This window comes from Hippoglossus stenolepis, chromosome 14, assembly GCF_022539355.2.
Source record: "Hippoglossus stenolepis isolate QCI-W04-F060 chromosome 14, HSTE1.2, whole genome shotgun sequence".
NCBI lineage: Eukaryota > Metazoa > Chordata > Actinopteri > Pleuronectiformes > Pleuronectidae > Hippoglossus > Hippoglossus stenolepis.
The window spans coordinates 27587268-27613751 of NC_061496.1; the positions used below are offsets into that span (position 1 = coordinate 27587268).

At 40.7% G+C, this 26484-nt stretch overlaps 1 protein-coding gene across 4 annotated transcripts in view; it reads right to left on the reverse strand.

Moving 5' to 3' along the window:
* The window catches only part of st3gal3a (ST3 beta-galactoside alpha-2,3-sialyltransferase 3a), a 43414-nt gene extending 17796 nt beyond the window's left edge, over positions 1-25618 (reverse strand). The window contains exons 1-5 of one of the 4 annotated variants that reach the window (XM_035175839.2): positions 25203-25611; positions 22226-22377; positions 14834-14876; positions 14362-14454; positions 1957-2051 (exon numbers count right to left, since the gene is read on the reverse strand). In XM_035175839.2, the coding sequence (XP_035031730.1) occupies positions 1957-2051; positions 14362-14454; positions 14834-14876; positions 22226-22340 (346 nt within the window). In that variant the 5' untranslated portion in view covers positions 22341-22377; positions 25203-25611. Of the gene's footprint in view, positions 1-1956; positions 2052-14361; positions 14455-14833; positions 14877-22225; positions 22378-25202 lie in introns of all 4 variants that reach the window. The other 3 variants (XM_035175838.2, XM_035175842.2, XM_035175840.2) reach the window with 3 other exon arrangements.
* Positions 25619-26484: the final 866 nt, after the last annotated feature.

Below are 26484 nucleotides of genomic sequence, written 5' to 3' on the forward strand. Positions count from 1 at the left end.
ATAGTGGTCCTGTTGAAAACAGTTGCATCAGTTTTGTAAAAGTAATGATAATATCAGTATGACTTACAGGGTTTATATGCCACAAGAAAGGCAAAAAACGAATTTACCTAGATGTCTCTTGATTTGTGTCTGCACCAATTCTGATATGGATGGTGCAGGTATGGGGGGTACCAATCCTAATCCTCTGGGGTCATCTGGATGAAGGCTCCTCCTTCGAGGCATCTTACTTGTGATTCTGCGATTCAGAATTCTTGCTTGCAGCTCTAAGATGTATGCATAGGCTTTTTTCAGGGCATTGACACTGTATCTTCTGACATTCTTTTTGTATTGTCCCCTGAAGCTGAAATCACAGTTTTCAATCATTCAATACCTGATATACATATTAACAACTTTGAACGGTGATTGTGCAGGTAAATAATCATTTGCAGGTGCACTTGTAAGCTGCGGAAACATATTATTATAATACTATAGCTTTACCAACTTTTTTCACAGATATGGTAAAATGACGGTCAACATATTGTGAAATTACGTGTGTTTTGTTAAAAAAGATAATACATTCCTGGGGTAGTACTCCCATTCTCCTCATCAAAAATATGCACCTAAGTCCACAAACCCAGAGAAAGGAGTAATATGTAAAGTAAACACAACACATGTAATGATAAAAAGTTATCACAATTGAACTGTTCTCTTTGCTCAAGGCCCTGAATTTCTGAAGTTTCTGGGACAACCTCCAGAGTCTGTTTTATAAATTACATCACTCATATGAACAAACTTCAGGACACAAAAGAGAGAAAGTTACAAAGAATGGAAGAAAGAAAAATTTTGTTGACGATAAAACATATTAGAAAATCAACATATCAATTTTTCAATGCATTAACTTGCCTGTCTGTTCCAGTGGAAACTCCACTGTTAGACAAAGCTGGATCTGAAAAAGATTTTTCCTTCATTGGAGTTGACGTATCAGGGTCAGTCAGAAAGTTGTAAAACAACAGTTAGTAAATAAGCGCTACATGACACAGTGGTCTGCTCCTATATTTACATCCTGACGTGGTGGGAAGTTCACTAAACTAGGATGTTAATTACAACTATGATCTTGGGCATGAATAGATAACAGATAGATATGGATCTACCTGTAATAGTGTAAATGTTACAATACCAGTATCTGACTGAATACAAACATTGCATTTCTGGTGCATAGTAGTAAAACTGATCTATCAAACAACAGATTTAATTTAAATTGATGTGGTAAGTTACCTGTTTAACAGAAAACTGGAGACTTCAGCGTCGGTCTGAAACTGTCTTTTAGCAGAGATTGGTTTCCTGGAGACAACACCAGTGCGTATCCTCGTTTCTGTCGTCATGTTTCATTTCACCTTGTCGCGTTTTCGTTTCCTTGATGACGTCAGTGAATGCTCCCTTGTTTTTTTCTGTTGTTAATTTATGGAATTAACAAATTAGGGGGCGGCTGTGGCTGAGTGGTAGAGCGGTTGTCCTCCAACCAGAAGGTCGGCAGCTCGATCCCAGTCTTCCCCATCTGCATGCCGAAGTGTCCTTGGGCAAGATGCTGAACCCCGAACGGCCCCTCATAGAAAAAAGTGCTGCCCATAGATGCACTGTATGAATGTGTGTGTGAATGGGTGAATGGCAAACTGTACTGTAAAGAGCTTTGAGTGGTCATCAAGACTAGAAATATAAATACAGACCATTTACTATTTAATTTATAAGTATTATCCTCCATTCAATGTCATTTCTGTTAACAAACCTCCTACAGACCTTTCATAAAAACCTCCCAGTCTGGCTTCTGCGTTTTTATTCAGTTGAATTCCTGCTGCTTCATCAGTATACAAATGCGAGACTTCAAATCCAACTGGTTTGTCCGCTCCGGGCATCTTTAGCAATATCATTATGCAACTTGGCAATACCTTAATCTATAAAAATAGGAATGTGTAATCATACCTTGTGATTTTACCCCAAATGGAGGCGAGTAATCACCAATCATGGAAAATCGTTTGTAATTTGGATCAAGGAACATGGGCGCCAGTTTGGTGAATCTGTTGATACAGAAGAAAACATGTTACAACACGTAAGAATGAAGAAGTGGTATTCATCAATGCATTATCTGTCCGAGACCCGTACAGCCCTGATGTTAACAGTGTAGATGCACTGATTAATGGTAGAATGCTTAAGCGGATTTACAGGATCGTGTTTCAAGCTAATCCACGGTCTCTCTGAGTTTACCTTTGACAAAACAAACCCAGAGACAAGTGTGTGAGAGAGGACAAAGCTCCAAAACCCAGTGAGACTGGGAGCAAGTACTCCGACTCTGACTCAGCAGCCAAAAGGGAGAAGTTTGACCCACTTACTCCCCCAACCAGACTTGTCCAGGTGGTCCGGGGACTGAACCAACATCCTAACATCCTACCTACCAGTGTTTTTGCTATTATAAGGATATAATGATCTGCCCCCTTCTCTCTGTCTCGCTCGCTGTGACATGCAGACACACATTGACACACACAAACAGTGTCATTAAATGCATCTGTAAACTCTGGATAAAAACAACATTATTCAGCCGTGATTATTTGCATATGGTGAGTGTGATCTGATCACAAGAGGTCACAGGATACACATTCGAGATGCATTTAATGTCAGGACTCTGGACTCTTAGATAAAAAGTTTTAGTTTTTTATGTTGGACTCTTTGGTTTATGGACTTTTACCTTTGTTTCCTTGTGTTTAGGTTTGTGTTCAGTTGTTTCCCCCTGAGTTCTCAGTTTCCTGTTTTATTTAGAAGTTTCTACTCCTTGTGTGTCTCTAGCTTAACTTCCTGTCTTAGTCCTGTTACCCACCCCTGTGATTGTCTGCACCTGTTCCTCATGTGTTGCACCTATGTTCAATCAACCCTGCCTCCCTTGTGTATATAAGTCCCTGTGCTTCCCTTTGTCAGTTCTTCGTCATTCATCTTTCACACGTTGTTGGTTCGCCACGTTTTTTCGCTGTCTTGTTTCCTGTGTATTCTCCAGGTTCCCATTATCTTCTTGTTCCTGGTGTTTTCTATGTTTTTTTTACTTTAGCCCTGTTGGAGCCTTTTCTAGTTTTCCAGTTTTTTTCCAGTTTTTGGGACATTTGGGTCCACCTGAACTCTACATTGTGACATTTTAACACTAGGTGGAAACAGAAAACTCAACACTGTCCTCACAGGACGGGTGCTAATACCAAGTTCTTCTTGTACCTGAATAGTACGGGGGAAAAAAATCACACAAGATTGTGCTCAGCAGGATGATGTATCTGCAAATGCTTGTGCAGATGCATCTTTTGACACACAACACGTTTGTGTCCATGTTAAATCCCAAATAATCCTACATAAGTGATTTTGTATCCCTCTTTCAACAAACTCTTCCTTAAATGCATTCACTGATACAGGCCTGTGCCTCTGCGTTTGCTTGTGTAAACAGACACACAACTGACAAACATATCGTCAATCAATGGCTGTTGGGCTGACGGTGGCCAATTGGAACATTTTAGCATATCGCCCAACCCTAACATATACTGTACTAAGATATAACAATGTTCAAATTCCAAAAAGAGTGGTTGCTTAGGAGTCCCCTCTTGACTTGTGGTATTCACAACCTCGGAGGTTTCTGAAAGCTCAGAGTTCAAGCTGTGACATGTTTGCTGACACAGGTTGAGAGGACATGGCAAAGTTAAAATTTCATTGAATTAGAAATTACTGTATTACAATTTTCTCGCCACAGAGCTTTACCTTACCAGCATATAAATGCCTAAAAATCGGAATTGACAGTAAGTATATTCAGTTAGTTTGTTGCTTCACAGCATTAGAAATGTTATGCTCCATTTAATCCTCACATCTGTCTCCACTTTGGGGGAATAGGCCTTAATGAACAACGACATAGCTCAACTTCTTTTTTTAAGCACAACTCAACATTTATGTACTGGATGTACTGTACTTATGAGTGAGTCCATTTTTCAAGATGATAGATGACAAATCAAACAAGATTTTATATTCCAATAAAACATTTAGTGTGGTGTCATTGAGTGTCCTCAGATTTCCTCTGACCACCCTTGCCTCCCATATGACAAAGTTTAATTTGCACTCTGACATAAATTTAAAAGAAAAGATACAATTGTTGAAAAGTAAACATAAAGAGGCGATAGAAAATGAGTATTTGTTAAAGAAAATGACATGTCATAGGGAGGACACTATACCGGAGGATTTCCAAAAGCCAAATAGACAATAGAAAAAAAACATTGCATTAACTCCTTGCGAAATCCAGTTAGTGGTTAAATGGACTAAATGATAATATAATGTGTTGAAGTATTGAAAAATCTATGTTGGGTCTGTAATTCTATTACAATACTATTATAACTGGAATTACCACCTTGTGGTTGTATGCCTCCACCTGACAGTCATGTTTTAGCTTACATACGTGTCTGTCCAGGCTAATAATATATATAGTGAATACTTAATAATACAAGAATTTATGAAAAGTACGTTGAATATGTTTTCATGTTTTCTGAATTTACAGTTACCTTGACCATCAACTTCTAGTTGTTCACCCTTGAGTAAGAGTTTAGAGATGCACTAGATGTAATGTAATTTCCTCAGTGCCTTCCATATCCCACTGACAAGAATGGGACAGAAAAATGCTATTGGCCATGAGAAATAAGTCAAAACCTAATCTGTATGAAAAGTGCCTGTAATTTGCCGCTATATAAATAAAATCGACTTGACTTTACTAGAAACCTACAAAATAATTGAAAGAGAAGTTTTCTGCAGAGTAACTAATGATGTATCTTGCCTTTCAGTTTCCATACAGTTTTACTGGTGCATGGTGTGTTTTGATGGACTGGCTCTGCTTAAATATCCTGCTATGAAAGGAGTAGTAGTAAAAATAGACTTACCAGCTCTTTACCTGTTTTTAAATCATTGCCTAAAACATATCTTTATAAAAAAAGCCCTTTAATGCATGATTTGTAACTGATTTTAATGGTTATGGTTTGTTTGAAATATTTTCTTTTATGTTAGCGTTCTTATTTTTGTCGTTTTATTCCCATGTATTTCGTAAACCACTTATTATTATTATTATTATTATTATTATTGTAGATTCATGGACATAAAGAACATGGATATCTGTTTGGAAACAGCAGCAGTTTTTGAACGACCCTGTTAGAGCTTCTGGCCGGCTCTCTCAGCTGTGTTCCTGGCTGAGAAAAATGGTGGAATAAATGGGTCAAGAATGCCTGAAGCATTTTAACACGCCTTTCTACTGAGAAGAATTCACTTGTGTTATTTTAACAGGTTTCAAACTGGACTCCATGAGCACTCTTCATTAACGTCCATTCTGAAGGCCGCAATGGGTCGGAGGGTTGCGTGTCTCTCGTGCCTAGAGAGTAAGTGGTTAGGTGAACTGGCCTGAGGTTCTCACGCACAGGGACAATAAGAGAGCAGCAGAGGACAAAAAATAGACTCTGCACAACACATAGGCCCATTCAGATACATGTATCTTCAGACTTGCTTCAAAGATAGTGCTAAAACATAAGCAGGTGTAGGGCTTTTACAGTGTGGTCTTTAATAATGCAGAGGCAGAAATGGGGTCTTGGGAGCACTCTGTGCTCAGGGAGTTTTCTGTAAAATACTACTACTATACTAAGAATACCTGACTCATTTTTGGGAATACAGGAGGTAATATGGTGGTCCTCCAGGGCACCACATCCACAGGATTGGCTTTATACCATTAGGGGAGGAAACTACTTATTAGACAAGCCAGCAGTGCTGCTAACCGAAGCACACCAGTAAGGATCCTGAAGCTGTAGAGTTCAACACATCCCACATGATTTCTGTGCAGACTAGTGTTTTAGCTCTGTATCAGATATAATCTCTCTAATCTGTCCATACTAATTAAATCCTATACCACATGACCACAAACATACACTGATCATGTGCCTGTTCAAATATTTCAACTCAAGCGATAGACAAATGATGCGATGGACACAAATGACGAGATAGATCAGATCTATCACATCTATTGCGCTTTTTAAGCTAGAGACACGAAATTTGCATCTTTGCATTGACTTTGAATATGATCGTAGGAAAAATTTGCGTCGCCTTTGGTGTGAAAGCACCATAATAGCAGAAGAAAACACTGTACTTTGTCTTCTATTACAGTACATTTTGTAATGATTCTGCCCCTGTCACGAAAGACTTTTCGTTTTTCGACTTTTGTTTTACCTTTCTGAAACTTTGTATTGGACACATTTTTTTTACTGGTGGAGTTTTGATATTCAATTTTTTCTTGTTATCTTCTTGTGTTTAGACTTTAGTTTATTTGCGGGGGATTTATAGTTAGTGTAGGTGTATTTAATCTACAGATAAAGCTGTTGTTTGAGGTGGCTAATTCCAACTTTTGAGATCAGTAGTGCACCTTGGCAATGCACGTGCATGAATGTGGGGGTGGTGGGGGAAGCTCTTTTGAAGGAGCAGTGAAAGGAGGGGTGTTCAGATATCAAGTAATTCCCCAGAATCAGTTACTCCACCTTTTAAGAATAACAAAGAGATTTACAGCACACTGCTTGCCCACTGTGACTGTATCTCTGTACTGAGTGAATGAATGCAAATAGTCATTGGACAGCAGTAGTGCCGCTTATCCTTTGAGGGTCACGGGGAGAGCTGGAGCCAATCCCATCTGCCATTGGGCAAGAGGCAGGATACACCCTCGAAGGCAAGCAAGAGTTAAAAAGAAAAGCAAAGGAAAGAAATGTGAAAGAAAATAAAAACAATTAAAAAGAAGTTGGAGGACTTCCGGTGTCATGGCGGAGTGAGGACGTCTTCTGGAAACTCTCCTCACCTATTTCATATTTTATTTGTTAGAAACACGTATTTAGTTTAAAGTCGCGTCGCATTCCTTTACTTAAACCTCCTACTCCATTAATCGTTTCTGTCTGACCGGTAAATATGTCAAACAAAGCCGGGAGAGGTAAACAAGCTGGCAAGAATGATCAGGCCATGCCGCCCGAGCCGGTGCTAGCAAGCGGCCGGGCAGTGCTAGCTTGGAGCTAACGAACGGGCACTGAAAGAACTGCGAGATGGCATCAAAGAGGATGTGGCTGCGGTGAGGGACGAGATATTATCAGAGCTACGTTCATCTGTTTCGACCCTCCAAACGACCGTCTCCATGCACGTTGAAAAATTTGCAGGCATCGAAACCTCTGACGGACGTGGATCAGAGAGTTACTGAGCTTGAAACTTCCCACACCGCACTGCAAGCTGAAAACTCCAAGCTACACGCTAAACTGGACACTCTGGAAAATTTCTCGAGGAGGAATAATATAAGGGTGACTGGTCTGGAGGAGAAAATTGAAGGAAACCACCCCTCTGCCTTTATAGAAAAGTTCCTGACCGAGGTGTTTGGAGAGGACAGTTTCACTCGCCCACCTGTGGTGGACCGTGCCCATCGCACTCTGAGACCGCCGCAGCCGACAGGTCCCCCGCGGGCTATGGTGGTGCGCATGCATTACTACCAGACGAAGGAGCAGATTCTGCGGATGTCGTGGGAGAAAGGGCAGCTGAAATACCGAGGAGCAAAGATCAGCTTTTACCCCGATCTCAGCGCGGACCTACTACGTAGAAGAACCGCGTTCCTCCCAGTCAAGAAACAGCTTCGGGAGGCGGGAGGAAATTCTCTGCTACACCCAGCAAGGCTCCGGTTCCTTTTCAACGGAAAGAAGTACGAGTTTGAAACCCCAACGGAGGCGGCTGCTTTTGTCAAGGCCAAGATTCTACCAGCGGTGACATCAGAAAACGACGGAGAGTGATGGTATGTAGGCTCACTACAGCCAGTACAAGACTGTGACAATGTAACCCAATCTATAGCGTGAGGACACACTCCGTGAGACAAATGTAAGCTAACGTTACATCAAAATGCACAGTTGTCTACGTTAATGCTACTTCAGAATTTATAATGCCCTGTGTTCTATATTTCAATTCTTTCCGTATTTTTTATTTTTTATTTATTTTCTTTTGAATGGGCCAATCTGGGAATAGTAGCCTGCCCTAATTATATTGGAATATTAAAGCTCAATGGCCTGTTTGTAGAAGGTGGGATGTTTGATGGCAAAATGTGTCAGGCAGAATATAGCCTCGTGACAAACACCAGGCAGATATGTTATCAAAGGAGGTAAACAACATAATAATTGACTCTTTAAACGTGTTTCGTTATCCTCTGTTAGATGAGGAGAGTTAGGTGCAAGCGTTGTTTAGCTAAGATGCACCTTTTTGCACTTGTTTTCTGGGGTTTTAATGCACTTAGTTTGGGTAAGTGCTGGGGGAGGGGGGGAAGCATCCTTTTTATTTTGCTGTCTTTTTGTAATGTAATGTACACGTCGCATCTTTTTGTTTTTTTTAATGTCTTACTCTTATCTATGGCCATCCTTTTTTATTGTGACACTCTTTGTACTACATAGCGCAATGTTCTGTCTTCCTGCCCTATATATGCTAGTACAGCACAACTCTGTAAAGTATGAGTACAGTTAGGAATAGTGGTAGAAAAGTGAAGTTCATCTCTTGGAATGTGAAATCGCTAAATCACCCCGTGAAGAGGAACAAGGTACTGGCACATTTAGGTCAACTTGGGGTAGGGGTAGCCTTCCTCCAAGAGACACACCTACAAAGGGCAGATGTTTGGGTATTCAGAGGAGTTGGGTGGGGAAAGTCTTTCATTCCAAGTTCAACGCTAGGGCCAGGGGCGCAGCTATTCTTATACACAAAAGTGTTACCTTTGATAGTGATCAGGTAATTGCAGACACGAATGGCCGGTTTGTCATAGTCACCGGTCAGCTTTTCAATAAACCTGTTATCCTCGCCAGTGTATACGCTCCAAACTGGGACGACAGCGCTTTTATTAACTCTTTTTTCTCTACTGTCCCTGGGATCAATAGCCACCACTTGATTGTTGGGGGTGACTTTAATTGTGTTCTCTGCCCCAGTCTTGATCGGTCTTCTACCAAACATGCACCACTGTCTAAAATGGCCACAGCTATTAGTACCTTTATTGAGCAGTATGGAATGGTTGACCCTCACGCTTACACTTCCCTACAGGAAAGGCTTTTTCTTTCTTTTCACCAGTTCACCATACGTTTTCCAGGATTGATTATTTTATTCTAGATGCCCGGCTTATACCCTCTTCTAGCCTTCCCACTTACCATAGTATAGTTATATCTGATCACGCTCCCTATCCTTTGAACTAGATTTCCTGATCATCCTGCCCCATATAAACAGTGGCGCCTGAACCCTCTTCTACTCTCTGACAGCGCTTTGTAAAATTCATCCAAACCCACATACAAATTTTTATTGAGACCAATGCATCACCGGAGGTATCTCATAGCACCATATGGGAAGCGCTGAAAGCATACTTGCGAGGCCAAATTATTGGCTATGCCTCAAATACCAAAAAGGCGAGGATGGCCAAATTGAAAGAGCTTTCTGTCAAAATTTCACAGCTGGACAATCAGTATGCCTCGACGCCTACTCCAGAACTTTATCAAAAGCGGATTCACCTACAGACTGAGTTTGATCTAGTCTCCACCTCAGCAGCAGAGCAGCTGTTATTAAAGTCCTGACATTGCTTTTACGAGTTTGGCGACAAAGCAGGCCGGCTTCTTGCTCACCAAGCCCGCCAAACCGCAGCCTCACGCCAGATAACTCAAATCAAGACCACCTCGGGTTCAGTGACCACAGACCACAAGGAGATTAATGATGCTTTTGTAGCGTTTTATACAAACTTATACTCGCCTGAATGTGACGATGAGGCTTCCGATTCAGAGTCGTTTTTCGGAATTTGAACCTACCAACCCTTGAGGACTCTCAGAAAGATGCCTCGACTCCCCCTGACGCTGGAGGAGGTTTGTGATGCCATTAAATATATGCAATTTGGCAAATCCCTGACCAGACGGGTTCCCAGTGGAGTTCTTTAAGAAATTTGCAGAAGACTTATCCCCAATACTACTATCAATGTTTAATGAATCATTTTCAATTGGCCATCTCCCTGAAACCCTGAACCAAGCCTCCATCTGTCTCCTACCTAAAAAGGACAAAGACCCCTTGTTGTGCGGGTCTCACAGACCGATTTCCCTTCTAAATGTGGACTGTAAAATTCTCGCTAAGTCCCTTGCTCTCGGCTTGAAAGTGCTCTTCCCAAGCTGGTGCTACCTGACCAAACCGGATTTATTCAAGCAGACATTCCTATTCTAATATCCGTAGGCTGTTCGATATTATTTATACTACCACCAGTTCGGATGATCCTGAGCTTGTAATATCCTTAGATGCAGAGAAGGCGCGTTCGACCGGGTGGAGTGGGAATATTTATTTATGACCATGAGGAAATTTGGCTTTGGTGATGATTTTATCTCCTGGGTTAAATTGTTGTACACCTCTCCCTTAGCCTCTGTCCATACTAATGACTCTCACTCAAAATATTTCCCACTACATAGAGGCACGAGACAGGGCTGTCCTATGAGTCCTCTGCTTTTGCTCTGGCGATTGAACCGCTTGCGGCTTCTATTCTCAATGCCAGGCAATTGAAGGGATAACTCGAGGACACGACACACAAGCTCTCGCTTTATGCCGATGATTTACTTTTGTACATTGCTAACCCAGTATATTCTTTGCCGCACGTCCTGTCTACCTTGGAACGATTTGGAAAGTTTTCAGGTTACAAACTGAATTTAGAAAAAGCGAACTTTATCCCATAAACAAAGCAGCTCTCGATATCCCGGCCACAGCCTTCCCATTCAAGAGAGTGTCTTCCCATTTTAAATACCTTGGGGTGGTGGTGCTGTCTTTTCACAAGTTATATAAACTAAACTTCACACCGTTATTGGATCGATGCAGGCAGGATACAACACATGGCGCACATTACCCTTATCATTAGCTGGCCGGATTAACCTAATCAAGATGAATGTTCTTCCTAGGTTTCTGTATTTGTATCAATGTATTCCGATTTTCATTCCTAAAAAACATTTTTTTACACTGGACCAAATACTATTTGCATTTATATGGGATGGAAAGGCCCCCCGTATTCGCAGAACTTTTCAGAAGGCCGAAAAAGTTAGGAGGAATGTCAATGCCTAATTTTCTTCACTATTACTGGGCCTGCAATGTTCAAAAGGTCATAATGTGGGCTAATAGTGGTGCAGATGTGGACGCTCCCGCTTGGGTTGAATTGGAATCTTTTAAATTGCAACTCCACTCACTGGTCACGGCTCCTTTACCGCTTAATTCTGGTTCTTTCAAAAACCCTGTAGTTGCCAATACTTTGAAGATCTGGGTACAATTTCGGAAGCATTTTGGCTTGCAGAGCGCATCAATACAGGCTCCTATTCTGGCAAATCATCTTTTCACCCCTTCCAAGTCAGATCTGGCCTTTCGGGCCTGGCATGGCAATGGGATTAGACTTGTTAAGGATCTATATGTTAACAAGGTGTTCGCTTCATTCGATCAACTGTCAGGGAGGTATGCGTTGCCCCGTTCCCATTTTTTTCGATACCTACAGATTAGGCACTTTGTACAAAGGGGTTACCATCCTTTCCCTGCACAACCCCAAGCACGCCCTTGGATAGTCTCCTAGGATTCAATGCCAGTCTCAAGGGCGCCATTTCCGGATTTATGGGGAAATTGACGCGATAAACCCACAGTCTCTGAATAACTTAAGGACACTTTGGGAACAAGACCTAGGCCTGTCATTTGCTGATGGTCAGTGGGCTTCAATCCTTGGCCGGGTTCATTCCTCCTCCCCCTGTGCTAGGCACGGTCTAATACAGTTTAAGATAGTTCATCGTCTCCATTTCACCAAGGAGAAATTAGCAAGAATATACCCTAATACTGATCCTACATGTGACCGATGTAAGCTAGCTACTGCAACCTGGCTACACATGTTTTGGCTGTGCTCGAGCCTCCAAACATATTGGGAGAAAATCTTTGGATCGCTGAGTGACATCTATGGCATGACGATTGAACCTCAACCTGTAATTGCACTCTTTGGGGTGATGCCCGAAGGCACAGTATGGCCAGTTGGCATGCATGTTGTGATCGCTTTACCACTCTGTTAGCTCGGCGCCTTATCCTCCTTAACTGGAGGAGGCCGGTGCCACCATCTCATACAAGATGGCTTAAAGAGATCATGTTCTATTTGAAGCTTGAAAAGATTAAATATACACTGAGGGGAGTTGCAGATACATTTGAAAGGGTATGGAGGCCTTTTCTTGCATACTATGACAATTTAACCCAAATAACAGACTGGGAGGATTCATAATTCCTTTGGTATAGCACAGTGCTGATGTACTCAGTTTTATAAGGAGTGTACATTACATGTTTATTTATTCACTGTTTTTGTTTTGTGTGTTATTTACTCAACATTGTATACAGATGTTTATTTAAATATTTGGTGGTGTGTCTGTCAAGGGGATGCTGGGTTGGGGTGGGGGGAGGGCACATGGGAAGGGAGTTATGTAGGATGTATTTCAAATGTTGACTGTGAATTATCCATGTAAAATTCCAATAAACAGAAGTTGAAAAAAAAAAAAAGAAGTTGTAATGAAAGATAAAATAAAGACATAAAATAATAGTAGGATTGGGTTGAAAATAAAAATCAAATAAAAATGAAATCTTAGATTTAAATGGTGTAGATGGTAGTGTTGGAGCACACCTGACATAATATGGTAGGATGTTCCAGCGGCTTGAAGCCTAAAAGCTAAAGGCACTTTCACCAGTTTTTTTTGGTGGGGAATAACCAGTCGGCCTGCTCCAGATGTTCAAAGTGGCAGAGCTGGTTCATCGCTAACAAGCATTTCAGTAAGATATTGAGGTGCCAGACCATGAAGGGCCTCAAAAACAAGCATTACAATTTTTAAATCAATTGAAAGATTAACTGGAAGCCAGTGTTATGACTTTAGCACAGGTGTTAAATATTCACATATCCTTTTTCTTGTTAAAACCTTAGCAGCAGAGTCGCTGCAGCTTATCCAGATGGTTTTTACAGGTTCCTGGGCAGCGCATTGCAGTAGTAGCCCAACTGTGGTTGGGGTAGAAACCAGATTGGTAGAGGTCCTGCACTTTGTTGGTTGCCAGGTAATCCATTAACTATTTGTAACAACTTTTTCAATAATGTTGCTGAGGAAAGGGAGGTTAGAGATTGGTCTGTAGTGTCTTATACTGGATGGATCTAGACCAGGGGTCGGCAACCTTTTTGACAATAAGTGCCAATGTGAAATTTTCTTGTGAATTAGTGTGCCATATCAACATTTTTTTATATTAAGTTTTATTATTGAACCACATCAATATTTCCAACAGACATGTCATTTTATTCCATCCATATTGGCTATATATAGAACAACACTTTAAAGAAACTTTATCTCATTATGATTGCAATAATAAGTTTGTCATTAACCCCACCAACCACACTCCTATTCAGAATTGCAAAAGCTTGGTTCAAAGACTTTGAGAGAGTTTGCTTCCCATACCTGGACACTGCACGATTGATTGATTCTCCCTTGTCTGCCTGATCCTTGAAACTTCTTTCGTGCTTTGTCTCAAAGTGGCGCTTAACACTGGATGTTCGGCAAACAACATTTTCAAAACATAACGTGCACACAGCACGGCCCTTATGAAAAACAAAGCCCTAGACTTCTGCCCATGAGGGCTGAAATGCCCGTGTCTTCGTTTTTTAGCTAGCGGGCATGACATCACCAATACACCTGAACGGCTGCACTTCACGGAGATTCGAGAAAATGCGAGCAGCGCCGGCTGGGAGGTTTCTTATTATTATTATTTAATGGCGATTGGCATCCAGCCTATGGCGCATTACTGGCACCTAGTGGCTGTGAGGTGTTAACATCAATCAAGCTAAATAATACAGGCTGCGGTATGGCAAAACCTTTGAACATTTCTTTAATAAGAAATCACCTGTGTGCCAATGATTATGGCGCCGCGGGCCAATGATGGCACGCGTGCCTTAGGTTGCTGACCCCTGGTCTAGACTGTGCTTCTTTAAGAGAGTTTTAACAACTGAAGATTTGAGTGAGCTTAGGAAAATGCCAGACTCCAGAGAAGTGTTTACAATGGTTAAAATGTATTGTACTATATAAGCAGTTAAAACATCATCAGCACTGACTAGTGTAAAATGCGTTCACATTTATCAAATGGTGAAATCTGAAGAGCACATGGGTTTTTGGGATGGACCAATGGTTGCATGGGTTTACAAAAGAAAACCACTGATCACACAGTATCTGACCGTTGTAGCACCTTAAAACAGAAGTTGCCTTCAGTCATGTCCAATAAAGTGTATATTCTTACGTTGGATAAATGGCAGTCATCTTTGCAGCTGCAAATCCAGGCTTACAGGCTCCCTCACTGAGATTGCTGTACTTATAGATCAGCTCCAAAGGCCTGCAGACATGAAGGAATTAAGTCAGATAATTATAAAATGTTCACATAAACTATAGATTTTATTATAATCACATTATACAGCTTATAGAGCTAGAGTCACAGCTTTACAGAGGGCGGGTGTATTCCTGAGTTTTTCCTGGCTGCTGAGGACAGTAAAAACATTTTTTTATAGGACCAACACAGTGAGAAATCTAACAGTACTGTTGATGGTCAGTCTGACTATGACCCATCGATCAATTTGTTTCTTTGAGAGACAGCGAGCGCCGCAGCAGGGCAAATAACAGGTAACTAATGAAAAACACTTATATATGACTGATACTATCCCTGTAGTATAGTACCTTGACTGGAAGGTAAAATATGTAAAAACACGTATACTCACAGACTACCATCCAGCTTGACGAGGAACCCTTGCTTGTCATACACTAGAGTGATAAAAGTAGGTAAATATTAAATTAATAACAGGTTGTTTTTACAACATTTAAGTAATTTGATTACAATAAATATAAGACATTTCTGTATTGGCACATCTCGTAACTCAGTCCAGTCTCCAAACGTTATTATGTTCATATTGAAAGATTCTATATGACTGTTTAGAGCCAGTGCAGAAAGGTAGTTTGACCTTTATATAATGTGGTAAATTGTGACAGTGTCAGGATTGGGAAGGAGGCCGTATGCTGTTCGGCAGTATGCTCCAAGATTTTCAATGTTTGAAAAGTAGGGTGAATGTGAAAGTCTGACAAAACAGTCATGTCAGGGTAAAAGGTGTCAGTGTTTTTCATCAATGTCATTTGTATTTCTTATTGCTTGCCAGTCTCAAGAGGGCACATTGAAAGGTGCTACAGGTTTCATAATAGTGGCATGCTGCAGATTATATATTTTTATCGAGACTATGACAATTAATTAATCACTTAATCTTTGTATTTTTACCCTCCCTACAACATGCAAGAATGGTATGCATTGCCTCTCCGATGCTTTTCATTTGCTTTTACAGTAACCTGAATGACCTGAAAAGAACCAAGCCCAAACAAGTCATTGAGGAAGACCCAGGCGGGAAGGATCCACCAAGCAGCTTAATGAGTGACACTGTGCAGAACAGTGGAGCAATGATCAGAAGTTCGAGGGAGGCCTTTGGTTCATAATGAACCAAAAAATGTTTTAAACTTGTCATAATAACATAAGAGATTGCTAACCTGGTGTGTGCAGTGCTATTTACTCTACCACGAGCTAGTACATACTCAAGCTGTGGTCAATGACGTTTTTATCGTCCACACAGACAGCCATACCTCATAGTTTCAGCTGCAGTTGTGGCAGGCAATGCAGTTCTTTCTCTTGTGTGGGACCATACTTTCACTCTTTAGCTGTCACTCACACACAGAATCTGTTTCACGTGAGCTTCGTGCATGTGCACACCGGGTATTGAATTAATTCTGGGGCAAATGCTAGGGTGTACACCACCTCTCGATCAATGTCAGCTGGGATTGGCTCCAGCCCCCACCCTCTCGCAACCATCAAAGGATAAGCAGTATTGATAGTGGTCCATGTTACCATTGTATGAAAAAAAATCTCAGATTCATGACTGATTTCAGATATTCAGAACTGATTTCCCCCTTTAATGGTGCCTTTCAAAGCAGCTTAAAGAAAAGCCATAGCCACCATTGGCACCACTGTTGGAATATAAAAGCCATTCAATCTACAAAGACAGTACAAGCTGTCACAAAGTTAGAAAAAAATGATCCACAGTTGAATTTTCTAGCACATTTGCTTTTCTGGCTGCTAAAATTGAACAAACTCAAGAAAAACTGAAGTGCACTCAATAACAAACATTTATGTGGCTCAAAATAACACATTTTCTAATAAGGCTTGGACACAGGTTAGCAGAAAATTTGCTATTCTTGAATTTCAACTTCATCAACCTTTTTAGGAAATTTGAGTACAGCCTTCATCCTTAGCAAACTGTGCACAAACATCCAATCCAACTGTCTCCTACATAGATAGATAGATACTTTATTGATCCCGAGGGAAAGCATATACAGATATGCGTAGGTTAAAAAGTAATCTTTGCTTATCAAATAGGTGTATTTTCCGGAGACCTGTGTTGCTGCCAGCAGACCAAAGAAAAATAGGTCGTTGACTAAGAGAAGATGCCACCACAGCCTGATATCATAATTGGCGTCCCAAAAGAAAGTTGTGTTGAACTCACAGTGCTCCGGGAGGAAGACACAAAGGCAGCCTTTGAGAAGAGAACCAACGACTAGAAAACTTTAAGCTGCCCAGTGGAGGTTGTCCTCTGGGACTTTGTTGGCCATTCAACCAGTCATTTCTTGACATGCATTGGACTGTCTGAAGAGGCAGAAGACTCTAGAGCAAGCCATTGCAAGGCTCAGGACCCAAGAGGTGGTGAAAGAAGCCCACAATGGAGGAACCCGACTTTGATAGGTTTAGCAAGCCAAGATCTACTAAAGAGAAGAAGCCAATGGCGGTTACAGAGGTGACCAGGATGAGGGAAGACGGCTATCTGGTGAAGGTAGTCAGCCAGAATGTGCAGTTCTAATGGACTGCATGGGGCTGCCAGACCACTATATTGGTCTGACCACTTCAAGGTGTCAGAGGCAAGGATAAGCTTGCTAATAGAGCAATGTATGACACCCTTTTGAGTCTAGCCAACTTAATTGAGGTATGGTGTTAAGGAGAAGTGTGCCCTGTGCAGTGTTTGGTGGGAGTAAGTAGGGCTAGGACAGTAACCGCAATACCAGGGTCATGTGAAGCCTACCGTTGGATTGAGCTCATACCACACTACCATCACCGCATATTTTTCTTTTTTTTTGCCGGTGAAAGTTACACCTGCTTTTGACAGCTCCACTGCCACAGGCAGAGTGCACAGAGCCAGGTCCTCAGACAGCTTCACTTATCTTCAGACCTAGCAAAAGCTACTGATTAAATTCATACCATATAGGTGGACCATGGAGGAGTGCCTCCATACATCAAAATATGATCTTGGCCTGAAGGAAATGTTTTTAAATCTTCAATTGTTTATTTGTTCTATCATTTAGTTTCAGAAACACAAACATTAATTATGTAAATTTTTAAAGACAGCTAATTGAGGAATTGATGTCTTTTAAAAAATTTGACAAGTAGTGTACAGCTAGTTGCGGAGGATGGAAGTGAAACATCTCTGAAAAGGATTAAAGAGGCAAAACAGATGGGTGGCTCCTGATTGACGCTGTAGCTAGTCACTTGGCACAGGTGGAGGTGTGAGAAGCATCGAGTTCAACACCTCTTTGCTGAAAAGCGTATTCTTTAATGTGGGATGAATGATTTAGCAATTAGTTTGACTTGAGCTGGCTGTAAGGATATTTTAAACTGCTAAAATTATTAGTGTGGGAAAGTGTCATCATATCACATTAATTGCAGTGTGGTACTACATCAGCTCAACATAATCAAACTTTGCCCATTTAAATTAATAAAATTGCATTGTTGAATAACCAATTACAATAATCTGACATACTATAATTCAAGATTAAAAGAAAATTATTTTGTGTCAAGAGGTGGCAATATGAAAAACGATATTCTATTGTTAAAGCATATATTTTTAATTGACATGATTATCTATTTAAAAATATGGATTTTCTTCTCCATATATTAATAAATGTTATTGAAGGGAAAAGGAGCTAAAACAGTGGATTTATTCTCAGAACTAGGATAACACATTTATCTGACAGAGCTAACCCTTTGAAAGTCTTAGAAACACTGCCAACCAATTGAAAAAGAAAACTTAATGTAAGTTGGCAATGGTATAAAACATTGTGTACAACATAAATTATTAGTTTGAGTGGGTGTCAGGCCAGTTTCCATTATCAATAACTGAACCAGAGAACAGCTTCTATATTTCTGAAGAGGATACTTAATGAAACGGATGAAATTAATTACTATCAACAGCAACTTGCCTCAACAATGAATTCATATTTTAACCCATGTAGAAGTAGTGTAAAGATCTAGGAAAACTAAAACCACAACTGAAACATTGTGTCTCTAATGAAATAAACTGGCTCCCCCAACTGGTAAAATGGTTACATTGAAAGCTTCTGCAGGTAGAATGTCCTTTCTCTAAATAGACACATCACAAAAGGGGAGAGTGCACACCAAACAACAGTGTAGTGTCATTTTGGTGAGAGCTAATTGCGCGAGTCCCAGAGTAATAGAAAATGAGAGAGGCTTAACAAGCTAAATTATCCCCATTCAAAATCAGATTATCAGATTATCAGAAGACAAACCTCGGAGGATATTGAAATGATATGGATACATTACAACAACCAGTCTGACTGAACCTAAATATGATGGTTACACATCTCTCTCTTCTCCGCCTCCCCCATTTTTCTCCACTCACCCCAACTGGCCGATATAGACGGTGGCCCACATTGAGTCTGGTTCTCGAGGTTTCCTCAGTTAATGAAGGAGTTTTTTCACAGTCACCAAAGTAATTGCTCATTGTGGAAACTGTTGGGTTTCTCTATAATTTGTAAGGTCTTGTGAAGTGCCTTGAGATAATGCATGCTGAATGCAAGAAGACTGAACTGAATTGAATACAAATTCATCCCTAAAAAGGTTTCGTACCAATGTCACCAGGGGGCTCCATAATCCTCTGAAATTGTATCTGTATAATCTCATTTATTCTCTTAAACTAAATTATAAATATTTATTATGAACAGTAAATATGGATAAATAGTTTACAGATTCACTTTTTGTTCTCTCTCTCCTCTCTCTTTCTCTCTCTGAGACTCAAGAAAACAGCCCTCACCAAAAGGTAAAAGTATTAAAGTATGTCTGGTTGTTAAAGTCACTCCCCAACACACCGGTTCATCTCAATCTTTCCTTTTTTTTAGATGCGTCTTTTTACCAAGGCTGCAAATGCGAAACAGTCACTCTCGCTGCACACTGGACATGTATTCGTGCTATGCACGGTGTCCCGTGGCGACAAAAATAGGGGCCTATGTTTTTAATGACTGATGAGTTTGATTGCAAATGTTTTCACCATAGTGTGACCTTTTCTCTTGGCTTAGCTGGTTGTTTTGGGTGTTTAACCGTTCTACCTGCTGTAACAAAGTACAGCATGTCAATATTCACAACTTTAATTCCGATGTTACCTCGTCATTGTCTGTAATGTCAACCAGCAACCAGTGGATTTCAAGAGGCTAAAAAAAACAGAAGATATCAGTGCGAACTAGTTCATTCTTGGGACAGTGAACTTCAAAATTCTATCTAGTTTAATCTATATAAACTGAACTTTGAGATAGCTCTTCTTAAGTGATTTTTCACAATACACCTTTGGATTATGACAAAAGTTTTTTCTGATGAAGCCTTTGTTTAAATTATATCACTTCATACCCTCAAATAAACATTGTTGGGATGAATTAGTTCTGACAATTTTAAATGTAAATAATTTGATTTAAACTACCGTTGTCCACGGTAGTTTGGTTTTGTTCTAGACTGCCTTTTTCACAGGATCTTTTTGTTGGATCTTTGCTGTAAGTGCTCTATTATGACTTCCATTATGAGTAAATGTCTCTAGGAGAGGGATGGGGATAAAAATCTGCCCTGGCATTTTGACCGGGGCAGTCCCACCAAACCCTTCTTTACACATCATACTGTGACAATCGTGTAGTAAACAGAGGATAAATTAAATTGAATAAAAAATGATTAACCTGAATTTCTTCTAATTTCATACAAACATTCACTTGGACTAAAGGATGAAATGCTAAGAGTTTTTTGTTCAAAAGGTCAAGGTCACATTACCTCATGTTGTAAATGCGATATATCATATATTCTGGCACAAACATTAACTTGGACTCAGGGATGACTTGATTAGAATTTGTCGGTGAAAGGTCACGGTCACTGTGATGTCTCAAAACACCGTTATTTTGCCTTGTGAATGTGATATCTCAGGTACGTCGCTCTCTGTAACAATAGTGAGCAGTAAAACAGTATAGGTGCGGAAAGTTCTCAATTCTTAGATGCATCGTGATGTAGACTTGGACAACTCTGCATCAATGCAGAGACTGAACATAATCGTCAACGTTGGTTGTTCTAGCAATGTCCCGCCGCTGCATAATTATTACACTGCTGCTTCAGGACGAGGACAGACGCACATTAAAGGTCTGATCTTCCTTTGTCAGTCTCTGTCAGAGTCTGCTTCCTCCTCACTCCCCCTCTGACCTGCGCTCACTTTACACTTTAACAATAAACACCATCACTGATCACAAGTTATTAGGACACATACAGGACTGACGTTTACTTTGTGTTTGTTTGATTCGCTCTAGAGTTTATGAGACACATGTTTAAACCTGCTACACAACACGAGACGTAACGTGACGCGCACAGTCAGGACATCAGAGTTAAAGTGACCGGAACGATCCGGAGTCATGATCCAACATCATCGATTAATAACTAAATACATGGGGTTATCAGTTTGTGTGAAGAGGGACAGAGACGAGCAGACACACACACACACACACACACACACACACACACACACACACACACACACACACACACACACACACACACACACACACACAGACTCGCACACACACACTCCAAGTTCTTCCCGCAGATTACGACGTAACGCTGTGTTTTAACTTCATTGTTAAGAAGCGAGGCCCCGTTTATCAAGGAACATAAATATGAATTCAGCAGGTTTTTATAAGGATCAGTTCTAAGTGTGATGATTAGAAAACATCAGAGGAGCAGAGTCACTTGTTGACCAGTGGAGTAATGCACCTTAGTGCAGTAGCGCTGCTATGGGGGGGCCAGGGGGAACCAGGTGGGGCCACCTTGATGCCGTAAAGGCTGTAATCAGAGTTTGTTCTTTTTAGCCTTAGGTGCAGCACACAAGACTAAACTGAATGAATGTCAAATCAGTGTGGAGAGCACTGACCACTGTCAGACTTCCTGTTGTATTCCTATTTTTTTTAATAGAAAACCTTATTTTGTAAATTACGGCACAATTGTAATAACAGTCTAGAATACTTTTTAAAGCACTTTCTAGATAAAAACAGAGTTCATATTTGTCTGACTGATTGTATTAATTGATAAAAAAAAATGCAGCCAAGTGCAGTAATATAGAAAATTGTGGATGTGATGCATGTCGATGCATCGACATGTTGTGAATCGAATCGCCGACTGCTGAATCGTATCGAATCGTGAGGCTAGTGAAGATGCAAACTTCTAAAAAACAGCAGCATACATACACACACATTTTCTTCAAATTTGTGTCTTTTCCTCCTGCAGGTCTAAGCTGATCTACTTTAACTGGTGTATCAGAATTTACTCTGCCTACTCCTGCTGTAAAACTTGACTGGGGTTTGTGTGCCTGATGCCTCGCTGCTACTCTGCCCCTCCTCTCTGTTGTGTGCATTAACTGCTTCCACATCCACCAGCATTTACTGGATTGTAACTTTTTTTCACTAAGCTTTTCAGACACATCTTTATGTAGTTGTTTTTTAACTTTATTATTCACATAAAGTGACAGTCACTTGCAGGCTGCTCCAGTGTTTACACAATTTAAGCAGAGGGGGCCAAGTAGGGGGGCAGAGTAAGTGGGGCAGACGTTCTGAACATACTTAACTGCAGAGGGGAGATGACCCGAAGGCCACATTGCCTGTGTCAGGCACTTGTGTCATGGAGTCCTATCACTGATAGTGCACTTCCCACTGCTCAATGAAACAAGTTAACTAAGGTCATATTGTACATGACATTATGGCCACTTCTAACTCACATGATTTGTGGCCCCAGCCTGGTAAGCTGATCCTCCCTGATGAGTAGTAGAGGAATCCTATGGCCAGCATGGAGCACAGGCCCAGGAGGAGGTTGCGACTGGGTTTCATTTTCATCTCCAGCTAGCATACATGGCCCATTGCACACTGGAGCCTATTTGAACAAGAGATAAACCAGTTAGATTTGCACTCAAACACATCATGTTATGACTTAATGCAATCACACACGAGAGGCTGAATGTCTGAGCCACAGCACCAGGCAGCATCTCTGCAACAGAGCTCTCTTACTGAGCAGAGATTTATTTGCTCCACCCTGGGAGATGGGTTAGAGACTTGTTCTGTGTCACGCCCACATTTGGGCATCCAATGAAAGGTATTGCAATGCCTTTACTAGACATGCAATGTCTAGTAAAGGTACAAAATATTAACTCTGAATGCCGACAATCAGACAGAATTTGACTGCCTTGTTGTAATCTTGTCTCCACTGCCCAGTTAATACAACTCATCTGAACCAGAAACTTCCACAGCTGAAACCTCACATTATTATAGAAAAACCCAACAGTTTAGTTTTATTAGAGGACACTAAATTATATTACAAGTAGTGCCGTTTCATTCTACATACATTTTTTTCCAGGTCATAAGAGGTTTTCCTGGGATATAACATTCACAAGACAAAATATATGTTTTGAGAGGTTACAGTTACCTTGAACTTTTACATTTGACCACCTGATTTCCCAGGGAATAATGCATGGATCTTGATGGTGTTATTCTAGTTGTCTTACAGTTTGTAAATTCCAATAAATATAAAAGAAAACTTTACAGAGGTGCTTCCATCTTTCACTACAAACAAGTTCAAATGACAGGTTTTATGTTTAAACTCATTGCCTGCTGATCCTGTCCACCTAACCTTTTATGACTGTTTATCAATGCAATTTGAGATCTTTGTGAATCTTCCCTCAGTAAACTGTATATTGTTTTACTTTGGACTAACTGTGGCATAAAACAAGGGATTTGAAAACACCACCCTCTACTCTAGGGGAATTTTAAAAAGCATTGCTGACATTATAGAAAAAACTATAAATAAATAAATCAAGCCAATAATCAGCTGACTCAAATTTCTATAGCACAAATTGCACATTGTGTCACCACTTCAGTCAGCTCGTAACATTTTCACTGTCTGTTATCTTATTTTTTCATGTACTAATTCTCGTGTCATTTCAGAACCCCCAGACTCACCTGCTTTCCATCATCATTAGTCACCCAGTGTATATATACCGGCTCATTTCCTCTGTTCTCTGCCAGATCGTCTAGTGTGTTTTCTCCTAGCTTTCCAGCGTTATCCCGTGTTTCACTCTTCTGCCTGATCTCTGCTCTGACCTGCCTTTTGGACCCTGGATTCCCGATTGCCTGCTCCCTATCAGATTTGTTTGATATCACTGACTGTCTGCCTGGTTTTTGACCTCTGCCCGTCCAATAAACCAGAACTCTTGTCTACTCCCATAACTGCTCAAGTGTCGTGCTTCTGGGTTCACGTCTGCCATTTTGCGCATTCCTGACACATTGGTTACGTGTGATATAAAGGAAATGCCACTGCTCTTCTTTGTACATTCTGTGTTGTGAGTAATACTATTTTATGAATGATGCCGTCTGAATTTCCCGTTCCTGCTATTCATACACAGTCCTTATGTATCATCACAAGACAAAGGCGGGTGGCTTCTTCACAGTGTTTACAGGAAACACCAGTCTAAGCATCTGCTGGGTTTCTTTATGTCTGGTCACACTCCTGTGCTCCTCACAACTGATTTTATTTAGGCAATAGAAACTATATTGGTTTGATTAGTAGCTGTCATGATGGTCACTTGTGAAATTACTATCTTCAATTCAGTTTCTACAATGTCACTGGTTTATTATCAATTGTATTATCATGTATGCATGAAATGAATATAGGTTTTATTAAATCACACACACACACACACACACGTATGTATGTGACTACAGTATATAGTGTCAGCATCAGCTTGACAAGCACTCAGTGTGTAGCCAGTCCCTCGTCAGAGATCCCAGATATCAATAATGCTGTTATAGACGTAATAATGTTATAAATAATAAGTGTTCAGTGTGAACTGATGGGTTTCTCTACAATATTTTAAGTTCTTGACATTAATATGAAATGTGCCTTGAGATAATGTATGTTGTTATTTGGTGCTACACAAATAAAAAAGAATTCAATTATCTGTCAGTTTTGTATATATGGCAACATTTTGTTAGTTCAACATCTGATGTCGAATTGGCTCTAAAAGTGAAGACTGCTGTTCAGGTCTCCTCCGTATTTTAGTCTCAGTGTCCTCTAACTCATATGAATGTGTATGTGTGTGTATACTAGTGATCCTAATGGGATTATCTCAGAGAGGGGGATTATGTTTTAGAACATATCCAACACATCTGATCGTAATAATGATGATTATACATCACTATAATGTTGACATAAAACGCTCAAAGTGTATAAGCTCCCAAATCTTGCCGTATGTCTTACGATTCTGAGTTGGTTCTATTCAAGAGGAGGTGTTTCCTCTGTCACGGTTGAGTGTGTGTCCAGCTGTTAAAGCCCGGAGGAGTGGAATCAGACCAAAGCGTCCATGTTATTCTTTCTGCTGAGTATTAGTCAGTGTTACTGTCCTGAAGGACAACATCCACTGTGACTCTGAATGAGGGGAACAGTAAAAACAAGTACCACCAAGTTATTGCAGCTAGCTCGTTAACTGTGTTGGGCTATCGCCTATTAGCCGCAATAGAGTTAGCTCCCTTAATAACCGCTAATAATTCACGTAGCTGGTGGTTGGAGGCGTAAAGCTGCCATTCAACACGCCACCTAGAGATGACAACACATATATCAGAGACACGAGCAAAACGTTACATAGCAAGAAGCTAGTAGAGATGACTAGCTGGCTGCGCTAGCCAGGAATCCGCTGGGAGGCTCACACTCTCGGACGTGTACCGTTAATTCTCAAGTTGACCTCAGATCCGTCGGTAGCTGCTGCAGCGGCGCTCGCCCCCGGGCTCCTGACGAACGCACTGACCGACGTTGGCGTCACAAGAAAACATCCCGGCCCTCACAAGCGACTCTGCTGCACTTCAGCGGAACATTTGGAGGGCCACACCATGTCCCCCTCCCCTCCGTCCAGCCTGCACACAGGGGGACTCGGTACGCCCTGCTGTGTATGGAGAGGGCGTCACGCCGAACTCCATTCGAGAAATGTGGTATTTAACAAGGCTATCAGCGACACACGTGTTTACATTGACAAGAGGGATGTTGAATAAAAGCAGTAAGTGATTTACTTAACTAGCACCAAGTTAGCACCTTTCAATAGTTTGCACTGAACAAGTCAGGCCAGAGATTTAGTTTAGCAAACGTGGTAGTACCATCGACTAGCTGTTTGTGAACTTCATTGTTCATCCACTTGCCTATAGGCCACCACGTGTGTTTGAGTATATACCTGAATAATACGTTATCGTAGGATACATATTTTTGAAACATATGTATTTGTAGCTACCTGTGAGTTGCAAAAATATAGGAATTGTTCTTGTCATTATCTGGTGAGTCGCTTTTTGACTCATTAGTCCTGATTGCTGATTTTAGCTACACTAAATAAGGGCTAAGTGGTAATTCATGGATGAATGCATATGGAATATTATCATTACAAATATATACTGTGTGACCTATAGCTTATTGTTTATTATCTGTTGTCTGCCTGACAGCGTTCTACATGATGAGTTTTCATGGGTCAAAATAAAGCTCCAGATAAATTGATAAGTCTGCAGAAGAAATGGCCATTGCTTAAAAAAACTGGGGTTTTTCTTGTTTGAGAAATATCGTGTGTTTGGTGTGACAAATTTCAGTGTGCCATTGTTACTTATTTACTGCCCCGGAAGTGGGATCAAGTGGGGGTCCCTGAGCCCCACTTGTTCTGTCTGTGTCCTCCCTCCACTCATGCTGGCCTGCGCTCACTTAGGACCTGAACAGACCTGTACTAACGTTTACTTTGTGTTTGTTTGATTCGCTGGAGAGTTTATGAGACACACACACAGACACACACACACACAGTCAGATTATTGTGAAGGGTCTAACTTGATATTTTTGAGAATGCACTAAGCTAGAGGTTTCCTTGCACAGTTTTCAGCTTTCGTTCTCTAAAAATGTCTTTCATATTCAGGCAAAATTACTGTACACTGAAATATCTTTTCTTAATCAATATTCGAACAA